The sequence below is a fragment of the Coregonus clupeaformis genome, chromosome 1 (genome assembly GCF_020615455.1).
Source record: "Coregonus clupeaformis isolate EN_2021a chromosome 1, ASM2061545v1, whole genome shotgun sequence".
NCBI classification, from domain to species: domain Eukaryota; kingdom Metazoa; phylum Chordata; class Actinopteri; order Salmoniformes; family Salmonidae; genus Coregonus; species Coregonus clupeaformis.
Window position 1 is genome coordinate 19,519,634 of NC_059192.1, and position 18,030 is coordinate 19,537,663.

An 18,030-nucleotide genomic window follows, 5' to 3' on the forward strand; every position below is an offset into this window, starting at 1 on the left:
TGAGTATTTTCAAATAATGTGGTACGAATCAACTTCTTCTATTGGAAGTATTTGAAAGTATTTTCAAATAATTTCCTATAAATAGCTTACTATTTTAAAGTATTTTCAAATACTTATTTCAAATACTATTTTCAAATACTTGGGTTAAATGCATGGGAGTGTATTTGAGTCAGTGTATTTGAGTATTTTCAAATACCTGCCAATACTTTCCAAGTGTATTTCCAAATACATTCCAATACTCAACTACTTGTCTTTAAAAAAATATCTGAATACTTACTTCAAAATGTATGTGAAAGTAATTGAGATATTTGAAGTAGTATTTGAACCCAGGTATGAATGTTACTGTAAGATCAAAAACACCACCTCATTTCTTATGAGATTTTAGGATGTTTGTGCGAACAGCATGCACCACTAGGCAAAATACAGTGGGGAGAACAAGTATTTGATACACTGCCGATTTTGCAGGTTTTCCTACTTACAACATGTAGAGGTCTGTAATTTTTAATCATAGGTACACTTCAACTGTGAGAGACGGAATCTAAAACAAAAATCCAGAAAATCACATTGTATGATTTTTAAGTAATTAATTAGCATTTTATTGCATGACATAAGTATTTGATCACCTACCAACCAGTAAGAATTCCGACTCTCACTTTAGTTTTTCTTTAAGAAGCCCTCCTGTTCTCCACTCATTACCTGTATTAACTGCACCTGTTTGAACTCGTTACCTGTATAAAAGACACCTGTCCACACACTCAATCAAACAGACTCCAACCTCTCCACAATGGCCAAGACCAGAGAGCTGTGTAAGGACATCAGGGATAAAATTGTAGACCTGCAAAAGGCTGGGATGGGCTACAGGACAATAGGCAAGCAGCTTGGTGAGAAGGCAACAACTGTTGGCGCAATTATTAGAAAATGGAAGAAGTTCAAGATGACGGTCAATCACCCTCGGTCTGGGGCTCCATGCAAGATCTCCCCTCGTGGGGCATCAATGATCATGAGGAAGGTGAGGGATCAGCCCAGAACTACACTGCAGGACCTGGTCAATGACCTGAAGAGAGCTGGGACCACAGTCTCAAAGAAAACCATTAGTAACACACTACGCCATCATGGATTAAAATCCTGCAGCGCACGCAAGGTCCCCCTGCTCAAGCCAGCGCATGTCCAGGCCCGTCTGAAGTTTGCCAATGACCATCTGGATGATCCAGAGGAGGAATGGGAGAAGGTAATGTGGTCTGATGAGACAAAAATAGAGCTTTTTGGTCTAAACTCCACTCGCCGTGTTTGGAGGAAGAAGAAGGATGAGTACAACCCCAAGAACACCATCTCAACCGTGAAGCATGGAGGTGGAAACATCATTCTTTGGGGATGCTTATCTGCAAAGGGGACAGGACACTGCACCGTATTGAGGAGAGGATGGATGGGGCCATGTATCGTGAGATCTTGGCCAACAACCTCCTTCCCTCAGTAAGAGCATTGAAGATGGGTCGTGGCTGGGTCTTCCAGCATGACAACGACCCAAAACACACAGCCAGGGCAACTAAGGAGTGGCTCCATAAGAAGCATCTCAAGGTCCTGGAGTGGCCTAGCCAGTCTCCAGACCTGAACCCAATAGAACATCTTTGGAGGGAGCTGAATGTCCGTATTGCCCAGCGACAGCCCAGAAACCTGAAGGATCTGGAGAAGGTCTGTATGGAGGAGTGGGTCAAAATCCCTGCTGCAGTGTGTGCAAACCTGGTCAAGACCTACAGGAAACGTATGATCTCTGTAATTGCAAACAAAGGTTTCTGTACCAAATACTAAGTTCTGCTTTTCTGATGTATGAAATACTTATGTCATGCAATAAAATGCAAATTAATTACCTAAAAATCATACAATGTGATTTTCTGGATTTTTGTTTTAAATTCCGTCTCTCACAGTTGAACTGTACCTATGATAAAAATTACAGACCTCTACATGCTTTGTAAGTAGGAAAACCTGCAAAATCGGCAGTGTATCAAATACTTGTTCTCCCCACTGTATGTGCTTTAATTGAAACAAAACACAGGTAAAAACACAGGTAGACCTAGGCTACAGTTTGTTAACACCATCTACTCTAAAATTCGCTCACTGTACATAATGCAAAACAACACTGTAGCATACACAACTAGATCTAAATACATATCCCCATGAAACTGATTGAGATCAAATGGTTGGCATGCAGATGCTGCATGGATGTTTCCCCGGTAAAACTTGAAGAATTATCATTCACAATTGACAGTAAGTAAAGTGAGAATGTGTGCATAAAGCAGAGCTATAGAAACATACGCAGAACATTATTCGGTTCTTTAGCTCTGGGAAGAGGCGTCCAGGGCATAGCCGCGGGAAGATGTTTTGAGGTGGGGGGTGCTGAAATGTTTTGTGATTTATCAGGGGGTGCTGCAGCACCCTCGGCACCCCTACTTCAGGCGGCGGGACGTGTCCCCTGTAGCTCAGTTGGTAGAACATGGCGCTTGCAACGCCAGGGTTGTGGGTTCGTTTCCCACGGGGGGCCAGTATGAAAATGTATGCACTCACTAACTGTAAGTCGCTCTGGATAAGAGCGTCTGCTAAAATGACTAAAATGTAAATGTGTCGGTTACCTTCGGTCGTGCAGCCTCAACCATAAGAGTGTGGCCCTTGGCCTGCACCTTGGCCTTGGAATTTGGCCTTCGTGTGCAAGGCTGCTTTTATTTATGTGACATTGACAACCCAGGATAAGCAGGCCCATACTTCAAGTGCAGCTGAATCCGCAATGAAAGCATGACTGTTGTCTGACTGAGGTCTTAGGGCCAAACTAGCCCATGTGTTTTTAAAAGGTATTTTAAAGGCACCTGTTATGAATGAGGACATTAGGGCCCGTCCGTTCTGCTTGCCCTGAGGGTGTAAGATAATAAACCGGTTGACTTGGTAGGGAGGTGGAAAGTGAGAATGAACACTACCTTTGTCTGACTGCTGGGAGTCGTCCTCGGAGTTACTGGGGGAGGAGCGAGAGGAGGGGTCTGCTGGGGGGAGAGAGAGGGAGAACACAGGAAGGGATCAGTCACTTCAACTCAGACAGCCAACTATGTGCAGCTGACATTGAGCAACAACAAGAAGCAACCCAAAAGTGGTGTGATTTTTTTTTTTCCTCCATGTGAAAAGGCTGCTTTCAGTCAGCTATTATGTAATATGTCAACACTATAGTAGGCGGTTATAAAGTGTTAATGTGTCACGTTCGTTGTGTAAAGGATTGGACCAAGGTGCAGCGTGGTATGCGTACATAGTCGTTTATTTTAATAAACACCAACAAAATAACAAAATCCAACAGAACGTGAAGTTCAAGAGGCTAAACATCAAACAGAAACAACATCCCACAACTAAGGTAGGCAACATGGCTGCCTAAGTATGATCCCCAATCAGAGACAACGACCGACAGCTGCCTCTGATTGGGAACCACACCCGGCCAACATAGAAATAGATCAATTAGATTTCACACCCTGACCAACCCAACTAGAGATCTCAATGTCAGGGCGTGACATAATGAATGGGTTTGAGTCTGCAAATGCTCATGTTTCCAAATGTTGTATTACACCATCAAGACATTAGTACAAACACCTTCAGCACTTTTCATTTCATCACCATGGCCTGTTATTTGTGTCTACCTATAGCCATAGTTGTGCGAAGATATGAAACGGTGGAGTCTTGCTTTTGCGCCTCCTCTGATGTTTGTCTCTGCATTTGTGTTTCTTGGCGCCTTTTCTTGGATCTTTTTGCCTGTGGCTCAACTTGATTTTCCTTAGATGACTTCTGTATTTTTCTCTTGGCGATCACCTCCGTTCTCCTAGGGGAAAAAAAGTCCTTTGTTTAAATTCTGCCAATATTCAAACATTAAATGTGACATTTTGACACCGCTAAAAGGGACCAGAGACCCCATTAGTGGTCAATTGATGAAGATAAACTGACAAAGAACAATTAGAGTCAACTTACTTGTGATGATAGTTGAGTTTAAAGGAGCACTCGGGCAGAGTCCTAGAAAATACCACCTTTGTTAGTATGGCAACCATTGGAATAGTGGTTATCATCTAGGAAATTATCATTGTGACAGACCGCTTGATATAGATACATAAACTTTAAAGTCCTACTCAAGTCTCTTTTTCACCTCATTTAACACCTGATTTACTTAACAAAAGGCACATCTCAATAGGTGGTCCAGGTATCCTCGTGACATGGCAGTGGACCTTTCCTCTTTTGCTCCTCTATTGTTCCTCAAGCAAGTGGGAGGCCGATGACATCATATTTGACCATCAGACCAACTCCTTGAATGGCCTACTCCATGAAGTTTGCACTTGTATCTAAAAAACACTATTTTGCTGATAAAAAATAAATAAAAATTACCCTTAAAGGAAAACAATATTTTGCAAAATACAGAAATCTGCCCCATATTATGCATTTTGCATTATATGATGCAAAATGCCTTATATGGGCCAGATTCCTGTATTATGAAAGTTACGTATCTTGAAAACTTGATTGCTGACATGCAAAACATTTTGAGACTATGTCAACAATGGACTAACCAAAATATAGTTTTTGGGTGGAGTTTTCCTTTAAGTGTGTGTACCTTACTGTATTTATATATGGGATATTGTTTTTCAACAGGAAAAGTGTTTTAAAAATTGCTGGAGTGTGTCTTGAAGTTAACTTTGCATGTCTGAGTTTCCTCAGGGATCACAATATGAGAAGGGAGTCATTCTTTAGGCTTTATTCATGCGATTTGCTTCACCATGATACTGGCGCGAGGATTAAAGGCCCAGCCCTAGCTTAGACAGCCAGTGACAGGTAGCCTAGAGGTTAAGAGCATTGGGCCAGTAACTAAAAGGTTGCTGGTTCGAACCCCCGAGCTGACTAGGTGAAATATCTGTCAATGTGCCCTTGAGCAAGGAACTTAACCCTGTAAGTCGCTCTGGATAAGAGCGTCTTCTAACATGTAAATGACGACAGAGCTCTTACTGAGTTTGACCAGCGCATTTCTCTGCTCCGCATAGGCAAAGTTCACCTCCCAGCTCTTCAGGCCCTCCTTCTCACAGCGCTTGTTCCCACACAGAAACTGGCCTGCAAAACACAGTGTCAATACAATAGAGACATGATTCAACTGCATTGCCATACAATACAGAGTAGAGCCATTTAGAGCGACAGATTAAGGTACGTACTGTACTCACATGACTCTACCTGCAGAAACCGGCATCTGGGCAGGTTTTGTTAAAGAGAACAGGCTGGGGGGAAATCATTTTCAAGTATATGAAGTTTTATCCTTATTTTCAGGACATCATGCTGAAAAGGATAGTCTGCAATGCGAGAAATGCCAATGTAAAGCTCAACAAGGGTGTGTTCTCCTGTGCCATTCATTATGACATTGTTCTCTAATAATCATGCTCAATGGGAGGAACATAAACATGGCTACTGTAGGAGGCAGGAAGCAGGGCTGGCCAGTGGCCATGCCTTAACCCTGACTGACCAACAGCCTGGCTTGATCTTTAGCAGGCTTAATGATGGATCCTCCAGATTGCCCAGGAGGAGAAGTGCGTCATGAGTGGTTGGGACTCTGCCAGGTCTTCCTTTTCATCCTGGTGTTTAGGAGTCCTTGGGCCTCGGTTCTGACTAGGTGGTATACAGCTACGACCGGAAGGGACTTTTTTGTTGCAGGTTAGGAGAACTAACGAAGCAGGTTAGGCGAACTAACGTAACAGGTTAGGATAACTAATGTACCAGGTTAGGAGAACTAACGTACCAGGTTAGGATAACTAACGAAGCAGGTTAGGAAACTAACGAAGCAGGTTAGGAGAACTAACATACCAGGTTAGGAGAATTAACAAAGCATGTTAGGAGAACTAATGAAGCAGGTTAGGAGAACTAACGTACCAGGTTAGGAGAACTAACATACCAAGTTAGGAGAACTAACAAAGCAGGTTAGGAGAACTAACAAAGCAGGTTAGGAGAACTAACGTACCAGGTTAGGATAATTAACGTACCAAGTTAGGAGAACTAACGTACCAGGTTAGGAGAACTAACATACCAAGTTAGGAGAACTAACGAAGCAGGTTAGGAGAACTAACGTACCAGGTTAGGAGAACTAACGTACCAGGTTAGAAGAACTAACGAAGCAGGTTAGGAGAACTAACGTACCAGGATAGGATAACTAATATACCAGGTTAGGAGAACTAATGTACCAGGTTAGGAGAACTAACATACCAGGTTAGGAGAACTAACAAAGCAGGTTAGGAGAACTAACGTACCAGGATAGGAGAATTAACGTACCAGGTTAGGAGAACTAACGTACCAGGTTAGGAGAACTAACATACCAAGTTAGGAGAACTGATGAAGCAGGTTAGGAGAACTAACGTACCAGGTTAGGATCATTAACGTACCAGGTTAGGAGAACTAACGTACCAGGTTAGGATAATTAACGTACCAGGTTAGGAGAACTAACGTCCCAGGTTAGGATAACTTACGAAGCAGGTTAGGTTAACTTATGAAGCAGGTTAGGATAATTAACGTACCAGGTTAGGAGAACTTAAGAAGCAGGTTAGGAGAATTAACAAAGCATGTTAGGAGAACTAACGTACCTGGTTAGGGGAACTACCGTACCAGGTTAGGAGAACTACCGTACCAGGTTAGGAGAACTAATGAAGCAGGTTAGGAGAACTAACGTACCATCTTAGGAGAACTAACGTACCACATTAGGAGAACTAATGAAGCAGGTTAGGAGAACTAACGTAGCAGTTTAGGAGAACTAACAAAGCAGGTTAGGAGAACTAACGTACCAGGTTAGGAGAATTAACGTACCAGGTTAGGAGAACTAACGAAGCAGGTTAGGAGAACTAACGTACCAGGATAGGATAACTAATATACCAGGTTAGGAGAACTAATATACCAGGTTAGGAGAACAAATGTACCAGGTTAGGAGAATTAACGTACCAGGTTAGGAGAACTAACGTACCAGGTTAGGAGAACTAACATACCAAGTTAGGAGAACTAATGAAGCAGGTTAGGAGAACTAACGTACCAGGTTAGGATCATTAACGTACCAGGTTAGGAGAACTAACGTACCAGGTTAGGATAACTAACGTACCAGGTTAGAAGAACTAACAAAGCAGGTTAGGAGAACTAACGTACCAGGATAGGATAACTAATATACCAGGTTAGGAGAACTAATGTACCAGGTTAGGAGAACTAACATACCAGGTTAGGAGAACTAACAAAGCAGGTTAGGAGAACTAACGTACCAGGATAGGAGAATTAACGTACCAGGTTAGGAGAACTAACGTACCAGGTTAGGAGAACTAACATACCAAGTTAGGAGAACTGATGAAGCAGGTTAGGAGAACTAACGTACCAGGTTAGGATCATTAACGTACCAGGTTAGGAGAACTAACGTACCAGGTTAGGATAATTAACGTACCAGGTTAGGAGAACTAACGTCCCAGGTTAGGATAACTTACGAAGCAGGTTAGGTTAACTTATGAAGCAGGTTAGGATAATTAACGTACCAGGTTAGGAGAACTTAAGAAGCAGGTTAGGAGAATTAACAAAGCATGTTAGGAGAACTAACGTACCTGGTTAGGGGAACTACCGTACCAGGTTAGGAGAACTACCGTACCAGGTTAGGAGAACTAATGAAGCAGGTTAGGAGAACTAACGTACCATCTTAGGAGAACTAACGTACCACATTAGGAGAACTAATGAAGCAGGTTAGGAGAACTAACGTAGCAGTTTAGGAGAACTAACAAAGCAGGTTAGGAGAACTAACGTACCAGGTTAGGAGAATTAACGTACCAGGTTAAGAGAACTAACGAAGCAGGTTAGGAGAACTAACGTACCAGGATAGGATAACTAATATACCAGGTTAGGAGAACTAATATACCAGGTTAGGAGAACAAATGTACCAGGTTAGGAGAATTAACGTACCAGGTTAAGAGAACTAACGAAGCAGGTTAGGAGAACTAACGTACCAGGATAGGATAACTAATATACCAGGTTAGGAGAACTAATGTACCAGGTTAGGATAATTAACGTACCAGGTTGGAGAACTAATGAAGCAGGTTAGGAGAATTAACAAAGCATGTTAGGAGAACTAACGTACCAGGTTAGGGGAACTACCGTACCAGGTTAGGAGAACTACCGTACCAGGTTAGGAGAACTAACGAAGCAGGTTAGGAGAACTAACGTACCAGGATAGGATAACTAATATACCAGGTTAGGAGAACTAATGTACCAGGTTAGGAGAACTAACGTACCAGGTTAGGAGAACTAATAAAGCAGGTTAGGAGAACTAACATACCAGGTTAGGAGAATTAACGTACCAGGTTAGGAGAACTAACGTACCAGGTTAGGAGAACTAACATACCAAGTTAGGAGAACTAACGAAGCAGGTTAGGAGAACTAACGTACCAGGTTAGGATCATTAACGTACCAGGTTAGGAGAACTAACGTACCAGGTTAGGATAATTAACGTACCAGGTTAGGAGAACTAACGTCCCAGGTTAGGAGAACTTACGAAGCAGGTAAGGATAACTTACGAAGCAGATTAGGAGAACTTACGAAGCAGGTTAGGTTAACTTATGAAGCAGGTTAGGAGAATTAACGTACCAGGTTAGGATAATTAACGTACCAGGTTAGGAGAACTTACGAAGCAGGTTAGGAGAATTAACGCACCAGTTTAGGAGAACTTATGAAGCAGGTTAGGATAATTAACGTACCAGGTTAGGATAATAAACGTACCAGGTTGGAGAACTAATGAAGCAGGTTAGGAGAACTAATGTACCAGGTTAGGAGAACTAACAAAGCAGGTTAGGGGAACTAACGTACCAGGTTTGGAGAATTAACGTAACAGGTTTGGAGAACTAATGTACCAGGTTAGGAGAACTAACAAAGCAGGTTAGGGGAACTAACGTACTAGGTTTGGAGAATTAACGTACCAGGTTAGGAGAACTAACGTACCAGGTTAGGGGAACTACCGTACCAGGTTAGGAGAACTAACGTACCAGGTTAGGAGAACTAACAAAGCAGGTTAGGAGAACTAACGTACCAGGTTAGGAGAATAAACGTACCAAGTTAGGAGAACTAATGTACCAGGTTAGGAGAATTAACGTACCAGGTTAAGAGAACTAACGAAGCAGGTTAGGAGAACTAACGTACCAGGATAGGATAACTAATATACCAGGTTAGGAGAACTAATGTACCAGGTTAGGATAATTAACGTACCAGGTTGGAGAACTAATGAAGCAGGTTAGGAGAATTAACAAAGCATGTTAGGAGAACTAACGTACCAGGTTAGGGGAACTACCGTACCAGGTTAGGAGAACTACCGTACCAGGTTAGGAGAACTAACGAAGCAGGTTAGGAGAACAAATGTACCAGGATAGGATAACTAATATACCAGGTTAGGATGAACTAATGTACCAGGTTAGGAGAACTAACGTACCAGGTTAGGAGAACTAACAAAGCAGGTTAGGAGAACTAACATACCAGGTTAGGAGAATTAACGTACCAGGTTAGGAGAACTAACATACCAGGTTAGGAGAACTAACGTACCAGGTTAGGAGAACTAACATACCAAGTTAGGAGAACAAACGAAGCAGGTTAGGGGAATTAACGTACCAGGTTAGGATAATTTACGAAGCAGATTAGGAGAAGTTATGAAGCAGGTTAGGAGAATTAACGTACCAGGTTAGGAGAATTTACGAAGCAGGTAAGGAGAACTTACGAAGCAGGTTAGGATAACTTTCGAAGAAGGTTAGGCGAACTGATGAAGCAGGTTAGGAGAATTAACGTACCAGGTTAGGAGACTTTACGAAGCAGGTAAGGATAACTTACGAAGCAGGTTAGGAGAATGAACGTACCAGGTTAGGAGAATTTACGAAGCAGGTTAGGAGAATTAACGTACCAGGTTAGGAGAATTAACGTACCAGGTTAGGATAACTTACGAAGAAGGTTAGGAGAATTAACGTACCAGGTTAGGATAATTAACGTACCAGGTTGGAGAATTTACGAAGCAGGTTAGGAGAATTAACATACCAGGTTAGGAGAATTAACGTACCAGATTAGGATAATTTACGAAGCAGGTTAGGAGAATTAACGTACCAGGTTAGGAGAACTTATGAAGCAGGTTATGAGAATTAACGTACCAGGTGTGGAGAATTAGGTTAAGGTTATGAAAAGGGTTAGGGTTAGCTAAAATGCTCTCTTAACCTGCTACAAAAAGTATCTTCCGATCGTAGCTGTACTCCATCTAATCACAACCTTGGGCCTCACCTGACCCCAGGCTGCTGGAGGTGGCTACATGCCATGAGCTGGGTCATTCTACAGATTCGGTGACATTTCAGTATTGTCAGTGTCCCAAGATGTACTAGTGTTATAACTTGTCAGAACATTTATCAAACTACACTTAAATTACAACATTTCAAAGTTTTACATGTTTTTAATATGGAGTAGAGAATATGATTTTAAACAGAGATGAATTTCAATACTTATATGTTTGCTTTTCTTAGGAGTATTAAGAATTTCGCCTGTCCCTATTGACCATCATGCAAATGGCGTGACTCATTTTGAGTACACAGTGTTAAATAATAATTGTTTTTTTTTGTTAAATTAATTGTATAATAATCCATAATCCATTTTCTCAGCATAAGACATTTTATTTTCTGAGAAATTCAGGCTTTTACCCCTGTCCTTGTATTTCTTTCAACCCCGTAACGCAACAATACCCCCACTCACAATTAAATAATGGTTTGATCCTGTGGACATCATTTATGAGGAAGTGACATCATACAAGTCTTCAGAGAAGCCTGGTGTGACAAGTGGTAAGCTGCTCTCTCACTTTTTATAAATATTTCATGTTTTTTAAGCACATATGTGCTTTGTCAATCTCAGGTATTCAACTCTGTTGGGGGGAATTCATAGTTAAGATTTTACCAAGAATTGTTTTTATAGCTATGAAGTATAACAATGTATTTTGTTGAATAAGGCCATGTGGCACACTGCTAGCTGCTAGCATCCCGAATTAGCAACAGATTAGCACAAAATCTTCAACCCTGTCACATTCAACCCCATCACATTTTTCAATGTTACGGGGTTGAATGGCTGTTACAGGGTTGAATAGCTGTTAAATCTTAGCAATATTTAATGTATATTGCTTAATACCAATCATATTTTCTTGTTGAATGTTTGTTGTTTACGGTTTTACAGTATCAACTAAAAGTACGAGGAATTTTTGAAAATAATAACTTTAAAAAAGTGACAATTCATTTGTTCTCTCTCCTATATACATTGACATATTTAGGAGTATTATCTGCAAGTTCATGTTCATTTTACTACATAGTGATTAAAAGGATACAATATTTAGTCTTGAAGAGTAAGCAGGTCATTGACTTGACCTTGACCTACAATTTCAGATTCAACAATGGAAAAAACAGCAGCAGAAAGGAAACACACATAGAGAGGAAGGTGAGGGACATCCGCGCGCCGGTGGTCAGGTAATTCTCCTGGAAATGTAAGATCTTTAAGACACGAGGTGGTGGTGGTCATGGACACACAATCAACAGAAAATAAAGTTTTGTTGCTTTAAAGCATAATTTGGTAATGCATAAAAAGACTAGAGAATGTAAATGAAGACTAGTCTAAAAAGACATACAGTATACTGCCTTGGCAACTGGTGCGTGAGGGGTTCATGTTCACTAGCCGACTGGTTTGTACTGACATATTTAGGAGTATTATCTGCAAGTTCACGTTCATTTTACTACATAGTGATTAAAAGGATACAGTAATTAGTTTTGGAGAGTAAACTGGTCATTGACTTGACCTTGACCTACAATTTCAGATTCAACAATGGCAAAAACAGCAGCAGAAAGGCAAAGAGAGTACAGGGCAAGAAGAAATGCTGATCCAGAACGAAGGGAAAAGTACCTCAGGAGTGAAAGCATGAGATGGACAAAATATGTTTTAGCAGGAAAGAAGAAAGGAATAGGAGATCTAGATAAGAGAGGTCAAAAGACATATGCGGGAAATGGTGCGTGGCCAAATATGATGACGATTTCTATCCCGGAATAATTCTAGCCACAGATGAATCCCATGTGCAGGTCAAATGCATGTGCTGTGCTGGACCAAATAGGTACTTCTGGCCACTTCTTGATGATATCCTGTGGTATCCATTTGAGGACATCTTGGAACACATTGATCCCCCTAAACCGGTGACTTCTAGGCACATGGAAATACAGAAGGAAGTGTGGGCTAGGCTCTCTCAGTAAAAATGGTGAACAAACTGTAGGCTTACCTATAGGTTATTAATGTTAAGATGTTTGCTTAATGTTCAAACATTCAAACAACACAGACATTCCTGCCATTACTCTGGATATTTCTATGAAATCAATGAAATGTTGTAACTGTTGTTAGTTTATTAATGTGTTTTAATCTGTCTAGATTTCATCTTGATTGTTTAAACTTTAAAAGCTATGTTGACAGTAGTTTAAAATGTTAAAAAATGGCAACATGTGACCTATATAGGTTATCAATGTTAAGATGTTTGCTCAATGTTCAAACAGACTCCTGCCATTATCAGATGGATATTTTTATGAAATCAATGAAATGTTGTTACTGTTATTAGTTCATTAATGTGTTTTACTCTGTCTAGCTTTCATCTAGATTCTTTAGGTTTAAAAATGTTTAAAATGTTTAAAAAATGGCAACATGTTAGTGATCTCAAAAGATAAAACATATGACACGTGATGCTTTTCACTCAACCCTGTTACATGATTTTCAACCCTGTTGCGGTGCATTCATCCCTGTTACGAGATAATTTTTTTACATTTTTGTATTAAATACACAAAATATAACATCAATAGTGTTTTTATTGTGTGTATTAAATCAGGGTAAATAAGGCTATTTCAATTTTGTCAGGAATTACGCAGCATTCTTGCACATTTCTTGCGAAAATGTGGAGTTAGATTAGAAATTTCTTCATCGTAAACTGGAAAGGATGGTGCTGGTCAGTTTTTCTTGATTTTCTTTTTAATTACAATATGCCATTATTTACAAGGGACATATAAACTGTGAGATTATGCCAGAATCTGATCTCAAGCTTATTGGAAAAATGAATAGTTGAATAACAAAATGACTGTGACGGGGTTGAATTAAATTGGGACTTGTTTGAGAAAATAATACAGAATAATAACTTAATACTCTACATTGAGATGGGAAAAGGTATTTTCTATCAAGTACACACATTACTTTGTCACATCAAATAAAAAAAAGCTTAAGATTTTAATGTTCATTGTTTCATCCTCCTCAATCACAAAAGGCACCGAATCTGTAGAATGACCCAGCTACCTTCTTCACGTGCAGGATAATTAACACTTGATCTGCCCGAAGAGAGACCATTCTCTATGATGCTGACAGCTGTGATTATACTTGCCAATGGAAAAGCATAAGCAACAAGAGTTAGAGGTCCCTTCTAGAGATGGCGACATGCCATGAGCGGCAAATGCAGGCTAATTAACACCTTATCTGCCAGACAAGAGTTAATTCTCTCAGATGTTGGTGGGTCTTTCAAAGAACAGCGTCCCTTTGATATTTTAAGTAGAAATTGTACATCAATATTGATTTTTAAAAGCCTGTTATATTAAATGAAGTGACCTTTAATATAAACCACATGGAACATTTAATAAATCAATACTGTTATATGAATAAAGACTCATGCCCAAAATCTATATGGGACAAGGTAGCCCCAGCACCACCAGACAAAACGCTGATGGGTACAGTATCTCTGTCGACTGTGAATGACAATAAAAGATGAAAGACAATATTAGCACATTGTTATATTATCAGAACCCTGCTTCTACAGTATTATGTGTTTTTCTGACATTTAGGAAGATTAGAACCCACTTAACCCCCACATTTCCCCAAGTTTTCACCATTATTGATTTTTTTCTCTCACCCATCTACACACAATGCCACATAATGACAAAGTGACAAAACATGTTTGTAGAAATGTTTGCAAATTTATTGAAAATGAAATACAGAAATATCTCATTTACATATGTATTCACACCCCTGAGTCAATAATCAATCAATCAATCAAATGTATTTATAAAGCCCTTTTTACATCAGCAGATGTCACAAAGTGCTATACAGAAACCCAGCCTAAAACCCCAAACAGCAAGCAATGCAGATGTAGAAGCATGGTAGAATCACCATTGGCAGTGATTACACCTGTGAGACTTTCTGGGTAAGTCTCTAAGAGCTTTGCACACCTAGATTGAACAGTATTTGCACATGATTGTTTTTACAATTCTTCAAGCCATTTTCAGATTTTCAAGCCGATTTAAGTCAAAACTGTAACTAGGCCACTCAGGAACATTCAATGTCATATTGGTAAGCAACTCCAGTGAGTGTACAAAACATTAGGAACACCTGCTCTTTCCATGACATAGACTGACCAGGTAAATCCAGGTGAAAGCTTTGATCCCTTATTGATGTCACATGTTAAATCCACTTCAACCAGTGTAACTGAAGGGGAGGAGACAGGTTAAAGAAGGATTTCCAAGCCTTGAGACAATTGAGACATGGATTGTGTATGTATGCCATTCAGACAGCGAATGGGCAAGACGAAAGATTGAAGTGCCTTTGAACGGGGTATGGAAGTAGGTGTCAGGCGCACTGGTTTGAGGGCAAAAGCAGGTGCAACTCAATATTGGGAAGGTGTTCCTAATGTTTTGTACACTCAGTGTATATTTGGTCTTGGTTTTAGGTTATTGTCCTGCTGAAAGGTGATTTTGTTTCCCAGTGTCTGTTAGAAAGCAGACTGAACCAGGTTTTCCTGATTTTGCCTGTACTTTTTTTAATCTTTAAAAAACTCCCTAGTCCTTGCCGATGACAAGCATACCCACAACATGATGCATCATGAAGATGAAAATATGAAGAGTGGTACTCAGTGATGTTGTGTAGGATTTGCCTCAAACATAAGGCTTTGTATTTAGGACATAAAGTTAATTTCTTTGCCACATTTTTTGCAATTTTACTTTATTGCCTTATTGCAAACAGGATGCATGTTTTGGAATATTTGTATTCTGTACAGGCTTCCTTCTTTTCACTCTGTCATTTAGGTTAGTATTGTGGAGTAACTACAATTTTGTTGATCCATCCTCAGTTTTCTCCTATCACAGCCATTAAACTCTGTATCTGTTTTAAAGTCACCATTGGCTTCATGGTGAAATCCCTGAGCGGTATCCTTCCTCTCCGGCAACTGAGTTAGGAAGGATGCCTGTATCTTAGTGTGTAGTGACTGGGTGTATTGATACACCATCCAAAGTGTAATTAATAACTTCACCATCCTCAAAGGGATATTCAATGTCTACCAATAGGTGCCCTTCTTTGCGAGGCATTGGAAAACATCCCTGGTCTTTGTGGTTGAATCTGTGTTTGGAATTCACTGCTCAACTGAGGGACCTCACAGATACAGTGGGGAGAACAAGTATTTGATACACTGCCGATTTTGCAGGTTTTCCTACTTACAAAGCATGTAGAGGTCTGTAATTTTTATCATAGGTACACTTCAACTGTGAGAGACGGAATCTAAAACAAAATTCCAGAAAATCACATTGTATGATTTTTAAGTAATTAATTTGCATTTTATTGCATGACATAAGTATTTGATACATCAGAAAAGCAGAACTTAATATTTGGTACAAAAACCTTTGTTTGCAATTACAGAGATCATACATTTCCTGTAGGTCTTCACCAGGTTTGCACACACTGCAGCAGGGATTTTGGCCCACTCCTCCATACAGACCTTCTCCAGATCCTTCAGGTTTCGGGGCTGTCGCTGGGCAATACGGACTTTCAGCTCCCTCCAAAGATTTTCTATTGGGTTCATGTCTGGAGACTGGCTAGGCCACTCCAGGACCTTGAGATGCTTCTTACGGAGCCACTCCTTAGTTGTCCTGGCTGTGTGTTTCGGGTCGTTGTCATGCTGGAAGACCCAGCCACGACCCATCTTCAATGCTCTTACTGAGGGAAGGAGGTTGTTGGCCAAGATCTCGCGATACATGGCCCCATCCATCCTCCCCTCAATACGGTGTAGTCGTCCTGTCCCCTTTGCAGAAAAGCATCCCCAAAGAATGATGTTTCCACCTCCATGCTTCACAGTTGGGATGGTGTTCTTGGGGTTGTACTCATCCTTCTTCTTCCTCCAAACACGGCGAGTGGAGTTTACACCAAAAAGCTCTATTTTTGTCTCATCAGACCGCATGACCTTCTCCCATTCCTCCTCTGGATCATCCAGATGGTCATTGGCAAACTTCAGACGGGCCTGGACATGCGCTGGCTTGAGCAGGGGGACCTTGCGTGCGCTACAGGATTTTAATCCATGACGGCGTAGTGTGTTACTAATGGTTTTCTTTGAGACTGTGGTCCCAGCTCTCTTCAGGTCATTGACCAGGTCCTGCCGTGTAGTTCTGGGCTGATCCCTCACCTTCCTCATGATCATTGATGCCCCACGAGGTGAGATCTTGCATGGAGCCCCTGACCGAGGATGATTGACCGTCATCTTGAACTTCTTCCATTTTCTAATAATTGCGCCAACAGTTGTTGCCTTCTCACCAAGCTGCTTGCCTATTGTCCTGTAGCCCATCCCAGCCTTGTGCAGGTCAACCATTTTATCCCTGATGTCCTTACACAGCTCTCTGGTCTTGGCCATTGTGGAGAGGTTGGAGTCTGTTTGATTGAGTGTGTGGACAGGTGTCTTTTATACAGGTAACGAGTTCAAACAGGTGCAGTTAATACAGGCAATGAGTGGAGAACAAGGGGGCTTCTTAAAGAAAAACTAACAGGTCTGTGAGAGCCGGAATTCTTACTGGTTGGTAGGTGATCAAATACTTATGTCATGCAATAAAATTGAAATTAATTACTTAAAAATCATACAATGTGATTTTCTGGATTTTTGTTTTAGATTCCGTCTCTCACAGTTGAACTGTACCTATGATAAAAATTACAGACCTCTACATGCTTTGTAAGTAGGAAATCCTGCAAAATTGGCAGTGTATCAAATACTTGTTCTCCCCACTGTAATTGTATGTGTGGGGTACAGAGATGAGGTAGTAATTCAAAAATCATGTTAAACACTATTATTGCACACAGAGTCCATGCAACTTATTATGTGACTTGTTAAGCACATTTTTACCCCTGAACTTATTTAGGCTTGCCATAACAAAGGGGTTGAATACTTATTGGCTCAAGACATTTCAGCTTTTCATTTGTAATGAATTTGTAAAAATTGACATTATGGGGTATTGTGTGTAGGCCAGTGACACAAAATGTAATACATTTTAAATTAACTATTGTGGTGTATTAACATTATGACTGTTTTAGAGGAACAGAAGAGGGAATGTTTATGATCTTATTTCAAATGTAGCGTTTGGAGGGTGACGCCCCAGGGGAGACTGGTGATTGGCCAGTAGAGGGAGCCACCCACATTTTGGGAGGTTATATATAAGGGGGGAAAAACGACGAAGGGGCAGAAAGCATTGAGATTCATTTGGGACTGCTTCTCCGGACTTCGCGTGTCTGTACCTTATGCTGTAACCTCGTGATTTTTAATAAAAGCCTTTGAACATGGTGCAGCTTAAGCAGACTCTTTGGTTGACAGCAATAGCCACCAGCAGCCGACGCGACACGACACTATGTAACACAACAAATTGCAGTCAAACTGTAGCTGGCTTCTTTTCAGTTTGACTTTCCAAAACATGCTGTAAAGCTTCACCAAACAGCTGTTCCAAAACATGCTGTAAAGTTTCACCAAGCAGCTGTTCGAAACATGCTCGACATAACAGAAATAAATTATGATTATGTCACAAATAATTTCACAAATATTGTTTATAAAAACAAATGCTGATGCTATGTTGAACTTGAGGCAACAGCGATTATTAAGTGGCCCAAGACTGTGAATTGGGGGTCTGCCCAATTTTTTTTTATTTTTAAAGC

General features: G+C 40.6%; 1 protein-coding gene across 5 annotated transcripts in view; it reads right to left on the bottom strand.

Annotated features, from left to right (window-relative positions):
* LOC121534941 (protein FRA10AC1 homolog) overlaps positions 1–18,030 on the bottom strand; it is a 73,537-nt gene that overhangs the window by 885 nt on the left and 54,622 nt on the right. For 2 of the 5 annotated variants that reach the window (XM_041841612.1, XM_041841688.1), the window contains exons 1-3: positions 3,991–4,582; positions 3,666–3,844; positions 2,964–3,026 (exon numbers count right to left, since the gene is read on the bottom strand). In XM_041841612.1, coding sequence (XP_041697546.1) covers positions 2,964–3,026; positions 3,666–3,844; positions 3,991–4,085 — 337 coding nt within the window. In that variant the 5' untranslated portion in view covers positions 4,086–4,582. Of the gene's footprint in view, positions 1–2,963; positions 3,027–3,665; positions 3,845–3,990; positions 4,583–5,010; positions 5,893–18,030 lie in introns of those variants that run through there. The other 3 variants (XR_005994713.2, XR_005994712.2, XR_005994716.1) reach the window with 3 other exon arrangements.